General features: G+C 41.3%; 1 protein-coding gene across 1 annotated transcript; it reads right to left on the bottom strand.

Annotated features, from left to right (window-relative positions):
- Positions 1-567: 567 nt before the first annotated feature.
- Positions 568-1,248, bottom strand: LOC138887344 (uncharacterized). The gene is made up of 2 exons (XM_070169079.1): positions 909-1,248; positions 568-746 (listed from the first exon to the last, which is right to left on the bottom strand). Exons 1-2 carry the CDS (start codon positions 1,246-1,248, stop codon positions 568-570), a joined length of 519 nt encoding a protein of 172 aa, XP_070025180.1.
- Between the last annotated feature and the right edge of the window lie 8,195 nt (positions 1,249-9,443).

Genomic DNA, 9,443 nt, shown 5'->3' with positions numbered 1-9,443 from the left:
CTTAGGGATATCAGATGCCCTAATCCTCAACTAATGGTAGCTAGATCTCAAATCAATCTTCGAAAACACTTTGGCACCCGAAGCTGATCAAATAAATCACAATCCTCGGCAATGGATACTTATTATTGATGGTGACCTTGTTCAACTGCTGATAGTCGATGTACATCCTCATCGACCCATCCTTCTTCTTAAAAACAACGCTGACGCAACCCAGGGCAAGACACTAGGTTTGATGAAGCCCTTATCAAGCAAGTCATGCAGTTGCGCCTTCAATTCTTTCAACTATGGCAGGGCCATATGATATGGCGAAATAGAAATGGGCTGAATGCCCGGAGCCAAATCAATCCAAAAGTTGATATCGTTGTCGGGTGGCATCCCCGGCAGGTCTGCAGGAAATACTTCTGGAAACTCACGAACAACTAGCATGGAATCCATAGAAGGAACCTCAGCACTAGAATCACGAACGTATGCCATGTAAGCCAAAAACCCCATTTCAACCATACGTTAAGCCTTCATATAAGAAACAATCCTACTAGTAGAATGACCAGGGATCCCTCTCCACTCTAATCAATGCAACCCTGGCAAAGCTAAGGTCACAGTCTTGGCATGACAGTCCAATATAGCGTGATAGGGTGACAGCCAATCCATCCCCAATATGACATCAAAATCAACCATATCCAGAAGTATGAGATCTACACGGGTCTCAAGACCCCCAATAATAACCATACACGAGCGGTAGACATGATCTACAATAATAGAATCACCCACCGATGTGGACACATATACAGGAGCACTCAAAGAATCACGAGGCACAACCAAATATGAAGCAAAATAAGATGACACATAGGAGTATATAGACCTTGGATCAAATAGAACTGAAGCATCTCTACTACAAACTAAAACCGTACCTGTGATAATGGCATCGGATTCCTTGGCCTCAGGCCTGGTTGGGAAAGCATAACATCGGGGTTGGGCCCTACCACTCTGAACTACATCCCCGAGATGGCTTCCTACTAGCTGGCCTCTACCTCTAGCGGCCTGACCTCCACCACTAACAACTCGACCTCCACCTCTAGCTGGCCGAGCAGGCGATGGAACACCCGGTGCCTGAACCATGGCACGAGAACCCTGCTGCGGATAAATTCTCGATGTTCGAGGGCAAAATCTAGCAATGTGCCTCGGATCGCCACAAGTATAACAAGTTCTCGGCTGCTGGGGTTGCTGACCCTGAAGCTCATATGACGGCATGAGTAACCATCCTAAAAGCTCTGGAGCAGTGGTGCACTGATAGGAGCTGGTGGTGCACTATAAGGTAGCTGATCTGAATACTGCATATGAGAACCACGACCACCTGGAGCACCATGAGAAGTCTGAAGTGCTGAATGAAACAGCCTGGGAGGATGGCCTCTACCAAAAGAATCCGTGCCTCCATACGAGACACTAATGAACCCGCTAGAATGACTAGGCCTCTTGTCAGACCCCTGACCGCTCCCCTGAGCTAGAACCATCTCAACTCCCCTGGCCACATTGGCTGCATCCTGAAAAGAAATCTCGCTCCTTGTCTCCTAATCCATCTGCAATCAAATAGGCTGAGCGAGCCCCTCAATAAACCTCCTCACTCTCTCTCTCTCTCTCTCTCTCTCTCTCTCTCTCTCTGGGAAGTATAAGAAGAGCATGACGGGCCAAGTCAATAAATCTGGTCTCATACTGAGTGACGGTCATAGAACCCTACTGGAGACGCTCAAACTGCCCCCGTTAGTCCTCCCTCTGAGTGAGAGGAAGAAACTTCTCCAGAAATAGCTGAGAGAATTGATCCTAAGTCAAAGCCGGTGACCCAACTGGTTTGGCAAAAAAATAACCCCTCCACCAAGTTTTGGTGGAACTAGACAGACGAAAAGCAGCAAAGTCGACCCCATTCGTCTCCACTATCCCTATGTTCCGTAGAACCTTGTGACAACTATCCAAATAGTCCCACGGATCCTCAAAAGATGTACCGCCATATGTGGTAGTAAAAAGCTTGGTGAACCTGTCCAGTCTCTTCAAGCTAGTCATCAACAGACATAGTTGTTCTATCACCGGTCTGAGCCACAACACCCGATTGAACTACCCCAACTGGCTGAGCTGCTAGAGTCTAAAACTGGGGAGCCATATGCTCCGGAGTGCGAGTAGTAGGAGTCTAGGCTCCTCCTCCAACCTGAGAGATGGTGCTACAGGGAATATGCTTGCCTGAGTGACGCTCTCCATAAGGCCCACTAGATGGACTAGAGCATCTTGGAGTACCGGGGTAGCGATAAACCCCTCTAGAGCCTGAGCTAGCCCTGCCGGAACTGTCTGGGCTGGAACCTCATCCTCAAACTCTACCTGAGTCTCTGCCGCTGGTGCTGCTGCTTGAGCTCTAGGCTGAGCCCTGCCTCTGCCTCGCGCAGGAGCTGTCACTGGGGGCTCGGGCCGCTGGTCAGCTAATGAAGCGGTACGTGTTCTCACTATCTGCGAAAGAACAAAGTGGAAGTTCAATTAGCATTAATAAATAAAGTCGCACGACAAGATGGAATAAATGTGAAGTTTTTTCTAAACTCTGTAGCCTCTGGGGGATAAGAACATACGTCTCCATACCGATCCCTCAGAATCTACCTAGCTTGTTCGTAAATTGTGAGACTTAGGCAACCTAGTGCTCTGATACCAACTTGTCACGGCCCAGATTTCCCACCCTCGGGAGTCATGATGGTGCCTAATGGTGAAAGCTAGGCAAGCCAACTACTATAATTTCAACACATTAGCAATCAACCCAAACAAATATAAACAGTAGCTAAAGTTAAGCAGATGAAAAGTGCGGAAGTGTTATAAAAAATTCAAATACTCCAATACATGTCTACCCACGAATCTTGTGTCATAATTTCACGAACATCTACGAATTTCTACAAACACTGGTTTAGAAAGAAAAGTACAACTATTCTCGAAATGAAAAGAGACAGTGAAAAGCCAAAATAGGGAAGGGGACTTCAAGCTCTACGGACGCCAGCAAATCTACCTTGTTCTCCCTAGACCGAAGGCAGCTACCTCAGCTACTCACCCGGCCCGGCACCAAAATCTGCACAAAGGAGTGCAGATGCAGTATCAGTACAACCGACCCTATATACTCATAAGTGTCGAGCCTAACCTCGACAAAGTAGTGACGAGGCTAGGACACGACAACCATATAAACATGTGCAGTTAAATCATATACAAGTAGAACAATATAAACATGGAATAACAGATAAAAATGGCAAGTGGACATGCTGCAGGGAATATCAAATCCTAATAGTAAACCAAGAGGGAAGGATAATGAACATCATATTTGTGTCAACAAGAATAATGAAACAGTAACACGTGCACGACATCACCCTTTGTGATTTTACTCTCGTTCTCACCATATGAAGAACAAAAATGACACTACATCACCTTTCATGCATTGCCTCTCATAATCATGGCACTGCATCACCCTTCGTGCATTAACTCTCACAATATTGGCACGGCATCACCCTTCATGCATTAACTCTCAAATCATGGCACAGAATCACCCTCCGTGTATTAACACTCACAATATCAGCACGACGTCACCCTTCGTGCATTAACACTCACTCACAATATCATGCATGGCATCACCCTTCGTGCTTTACACTCTTCCTCACCCAAACAATAGAAACAATACATCTCGGCAAGGGAATCAACAATATAAACAATAACATCCCGGCAAGGGAATCAACTATAACTAATCTCGTCTCAACAACTATTTCACAAAATTAAATCTCAACTTGAGACAATACTCAACAATGCTCAATTACCAAGAAACTTTCATAAGACTTGTTCAATATTGATAATCATCAATTTAAGCGTGACGGTACATATTAGAGTCAAAACAATCATGGTATAAGACTCACGGGTATGCTTGACACCAACGTACAGATATTCTTCACCACACTTATATGTCGTACTCAACACTAACACATATCAAATAATACCACAACTCCTATTCCCTCAAGCTAAGGTTAGACTAAACAATTACCTCAATTCTACAGACAAAATCAAGCCTCAATTACTGCTTTACCTCTCGGATCCACTTCCAATCTGCATGAATCTAGTCATAATTTACTTAATAACATTAATAAATGCTAAATAAACCAATTCTAATGCATGAAAATAGATTTTCCAATATTTTTCCCAAATGGTCAAAAATCGACCCGGGCCCGCTTAGTCAAAACCTGAGGTTCGAACCAAAATCCGATCACCCATTCACCCATGAACTCAAATATGCAATTGGTTTTGAAATTCTACCTCAAATTGAGATCCAAATCCCCAAAATATGAAAATCCTAATTTCTACCCAAAAATACCCAATTTTTCATGAAAAACCCTAGATTTTGAAGTGTCATTATGTAAAAAGATTAATTAGATTGAAAAAGATGAGTTAGAAATTACTTACTTATGATTTGGAGAAGTTTGAGACTTAGAAATATCGCCTAAAGATGTTTAGGGTCTAAGAAAAGTGAAAAGTGATGAAAAATCCCGTCGAAAATCTCACTTAACAAGTGTAGTTATCGTAATTGCGATCAGGTGAGAACCCTAGAAATTTCTGCTCCCTTCGCATTTGCGACATTTACGTCGCATTTGCGACTACTGTGACCTTCACATTTGGGAATAAAAAGCTCGCAAATGCAAACAAGGCTGGCCAGGGCATTCATCACAATTGCGATCAGCCCCCTCGCATTTACCACACCTGATAGGCTCGTAATACCTGACCTCGCAATTGCGAGATCAGAGTCTGCAACAAATACCAGATGCAAATCAGAAAAGTTTCTATTTCCAAACTCAATCCGTGGCCTATCCAAAACTCACCCGAGCCCTCGGGTCTCTAAACCAAACATGCACACAAGTCTAGAATTATCATACGGACTTGCTCATGCGATCAATTCATCAAAATAACATCAACAACAACGAATTTAACCTCAAATTAATGAAATTCATAAGATAGTTCAAATTTTCCATTTCTTCAACCTAGGGTCCGATTTATATCAAATCAACTCTGATTCTTACCAAATTTTATAGATAAGGCTTAAATATTATAGCGGACCTGTACTGGGCTCTGATACCATCAAGACCAACACTATTCAATTTCTAAAATCCTTTATATTTTCCAGCAAATAATTTTCTTCAAAAATTCATTCCTCGGGCTAGGTACCTCAGAATTCGATTTCGGACATATGCCCAAGTCCATATTTTACTACGGATCCTACGGGACCGTCGGAATATGGGTCCAGGACCGTTTATCAAAAATGTTGACCGAAATCAACTTAATTCCATTTTAAAGGCAAAACTTAGAAATTTTCTCAAATTTTCACATAAGGGCTTTCTGGATATACATCCGGACTGCGCACGCAAATCGAGGAGAGATAAAAGGAGCTTTTCAAGGCCTCGAGACATAGATTTGACTTCTAAAATACGAGATGACCTTTTGGGTCATCACAAAATATATGTAAAACCCTCCATAGGTAGGGTCACTTGCTTTGTTAGATCAGGAGCAACAATGTCCAAATCATGGCAATGGTAGTCTTCCTTCACAACAGGAATACTAGAAGGACGGATGGAAGAAGAGTATCTGCCAAAGGCCCATGTGCGAGGGAGAGCCAAAGGGAATTTCTCTTCGAAGTCTATTGTTGTAACAAGACTTCTAGGAATGATAGAATCTGCCGTTGGAGGAGCAGTTCCCTCGGCTTTGCTATTTCCCTTTAAAGAGCTGATGTTCTTTGAATAAGAAGTCATTTGGATAAAAGAAAAGCTTTTCCATTTGAAGGGAGTTAAAGAAAGGTTAATTAACAGTAAAGAAGATTTTGGAAAGCCTGGAAAATTATGGAGTATAACGAGAGAAGGTTGATGCGTATAAGTAAAAGTTTCAGCGGCTAAATTCATGGCCATGATTACCTCGATAACCGGCAAAAGCCATGCTGAATCGTGGGATGACGCGTGTTCGGAGCATTAAATGCGGAGAGACGTGCGTCTAATCAACCGTCAGAAGCCTTAAGAGGGAATTATAGTAATTTTAGCCAAAAGAATGTTTCTACCAACTTTCCGGTGACACAAAGATATATCATCGGAAAGGAGGAAGACTATCTATATAGGGTATAATATGCTATGCCAGGCGGCCGCTTAAAAGAAAGACACGTGGAACCGAAGGCAATTATCCCGTCTGGCACCGTGGGGAATGAGACTCGTAAAGAAGCAATAAATACCTTCCACCTGGTGGCATTAATGAAGAATATTCCTTGGAATTAAGTGCACTGCCCGTTAAAAAGAATTTGTCATTTATGCTCACTGTTAAATCTTCATTAATGGCCCTCATATTTGACATTAAAGAATGGCACGATCCAAGGACCTTGATTCCTCGACGTAGCTATAAACAGTGAGCTCTGTTATCATTGTGAGGACATGAATTTTTTGGCAAACTGATACCTCAATCTATTCAAAGCTCTATATAATTTTATCTTCTCATTACTGTTGTGCCCGGAGGCTTTGCTACCGGAATCTTTATTTCTATTATTTTGTCTTCATATCAAGGCTAATTGTTATATATTTCTTCAATTATCTTATTATTTCAGGATCGAATTAATTCACTTGTCTAGAAACCACGTATAAATTAAACTGTACCATTTTACGGGTAAACATAATTGAAGTTTGTGATCCAATATAGTAAATGGACAATGAAACTACAAAGACACTGCAGTTCTCTTGTCCAATGTAGCAGTAACATCATGCATTAATAAAGGACATATAGTTTATTTTACATTCTGGATAGAAAGCCTTTTTCAATCCTCTTTAGCATCTCAAACCCACCTGCCTTATGATGCCTTCTATAGGATTCTCTCCATCTTGTCATGTTCGATTTCCTGAAAAGAAAAAAGATGAAGCAGCTACATGATATGAACCTATGTTCATCCTTTACTATTTGTTGCTTCTCTAATCCACATGTCAAGTGATTGCAAGTGTGATTTCTGCTTGCACTAATGGATCCACATATTGATAAACTTCTAATAGAATGGAGCATGATAATGTGATAATACCACACATTTGAAGAATATCAATACATGGAACAGTAAAACTGTCCTAAAAGAGGCACGCTCAAACTCCATGAAACAATACAACACCATCAATTCTGGGCTCTTTTCACTACTAAAAATCCGGTAAAAAGCGACCGCAAAAAGCGACCAAAGTTGGTCGCTTATAGGCCTAAAAGCGACCAAAAAGCGACCAAACATGCCTGGTTGCAATATTGCTGGTCCCTTTATTTTAGGGACCAAAGTTGGTCGCTAATTAGCGACCAACTTTGGTCTCTAAGGTAAAAGGACCAAATATTCTGATTTTGACTTTAGTGACCAACTTTGGTCGCTATATTAATTTAATAATATAAATTTGGCGACCAAAGTTGGTCTCTACATATGAAATACGTTGTTTTTAATTTATCATTAATCATTAGAAAGCGACCAACTTTGGTCTCTAATCCAAATATTATATTTTAAAATCTGGACAATAGAGACCAAAGTTGGTCTCTAAATTCAAGAATTTAATATTTTTTTTAAAGATAATCGACCAACATTGGTCGCTATATTTCCAAAAATTGTATTTTTTTAATAGAAATCTGGGCAGGTAGCGACCAAGGTTGGTCGCTATTGCCCAGAAAATTATTTTTTTATAGTGAAATGCAACCAAATAGAGACCAAAGTTGGTCGTTTTTCTTGGTATATTTTTGGCAGAAACTGCCTGTTTTGGCAGCTACACCACCTGCCAGCTTACCAAACATCCTAAACAGGCATTTTATGCCAGCAACAACAACAACAACAATTAAAAGCAACAATCAATAGAACTAACACATTAAGCTAACAAAACTAAGTTAACGCTTATTACAAGCCCATTCGAACTAAAAAGAACTAACACAATAGAACTAAATTTTTTTGTCTAGTTCAAAGTATATAAAGTACTCAAGGAGTGTTCTTTCAGCATCCTCGTCCGAAAGTTGGATTGCCTCGCCCGATTCATTAGGTGGTTGACTGCGTATGAATTCCCCCACGTCAGCTGCATGTGAAGCGAACCTATATGAAAAATTATATATATTGAATTAGTATTTCAAAATTTATATAAAAGTAAATCAAAATACTTAATAAAAAGTAAAAAACTTACATGTATATAGTCGAGGCTCAACACTCCTTTCTGAATCAGTCTCTTTCTTCTTCTTTACTATACGAGTTTCATTGAATAGCTCATCTTGCTTCATTGGCATCATAAAGCTGTCTGGTGGCTTTGGTGATTATCCTCGTGGCACTATTACTCGGGATGAACTTGGATACAGAGAATAACTTGGATACAGTACCTGACAGGGTGCGTCTTTGATTAATTGTTGATCTCTATAGCTACAATGATAATGTGACGACCCGACCAGTCGTCTCATGAGTTACCGCTCCATTTCTCCCATTTCAGCTTCTTTACACTTCGTTATCCATGTTTTATGGGATCAAGATGATAAGTTCGAGTTCGGAGAGGATTTGGTAAGAAATGAGACACTTAGTCTCTTATAAGAAGGCTTAAGTTGGAAAAGTCAACCGGATGTTGACTTATGTGTTAGAGGGTTCGGATGCGAGTTCCGATGGGTTGGTTAGCTTCGGGGGGTGATTTGTGACTTAGGAGAGTGATCGAAAGTGGTTTTGGAGGTACGGTGTAGAATTAGGCTTGAATCGGCGAAGTTAGTATTTTGGCGAATTCCGGTTGATAGGTGAGATTTTAATCCAAGGGTCGGAATGAAATTCTGAGAGTTTTTGTATCTTCGTTATGTCATTTTGGACTTGTCTGCAAAATTTGAGGTCATTCGGACGTGGTTTGGCTGGGTTTTTGATCAAAAATGGAATTTGGAAGTTCTTGAGATTCATAGGCTTGAATTCGATGTGATTTGATGATTTTGGTGTTAATCGAGGTATTTTGATGATTGGAACGAGGTTGAATAATGTTTAGGATGCATTGGTGCTTTTGGTTGAGGTCTCGGGGGCCTCGGGTGTGTTTCAGGTGAGTTTTGAGCGAGTACGGACACCCCGGAACTTAGAAAAATGGAGGGCGCAGCAGTATTGGCACGGACTGTGCTCCTTTTCGCGCTGGACGCGCTGGCCTAGTGTTGGCAGTGTCAAAGTGGCCATGGCCGCGGTCGTTTTTGCGCGCGGTCATTTTTGTGCGGTCAGTGGTGTCGAAATCCGAGGGGTACTCTATAAATACGAGGTTTTGGGTTTTATTTGATATTTTGACCTAGAGAGCACAGATTTTGGCGATTTTTCGAAGGTTTTTAAAGAAATTGGTCGGGGTAAGTGATTCTAACTCAGATTTGGTTAGAGTACATGAATCTATCATTGAATTCATCATTTAATTCGTGATTTG

The sequence above is a fragment of the Nicotiana sylvestris genome, chromosome 3 (assembly GCF_000393655.2).
Source record: "Nicotiana sylvestris chromosome 3, ASM39365v2, whole genome shotgun sequence".
Taxonomy (NCBI): Eukaryota; Viridiplantae; Streptophyta; class Magnoliopsida; order Solanales; family Solanaceae; genus Nicotiana; species Nicotiana sylvestris.
The sequence above is the reverse complement of the archived record's forward strand: the minus strand, read 5'-3'. Positions and strand labels throughout refer to the sequence as shown.

Bases quoted from the DNA above. Each gene is read 5' to 3' on its own strand.
- LOC138887344 (XM_070169079.1), bottom strand. From the start codon at position 1,248: ATGCCGTCATATGAGCTTCAGGGTCAGCAACCCCAGCAGCCGAGAACT. The intron at 747-908 runs GTACGGTTTTAG...CTATTATTGTAG, and splicing joins ATCCGATGCCATTATCACAG to ATCATGTCTACCGCTCGTGT.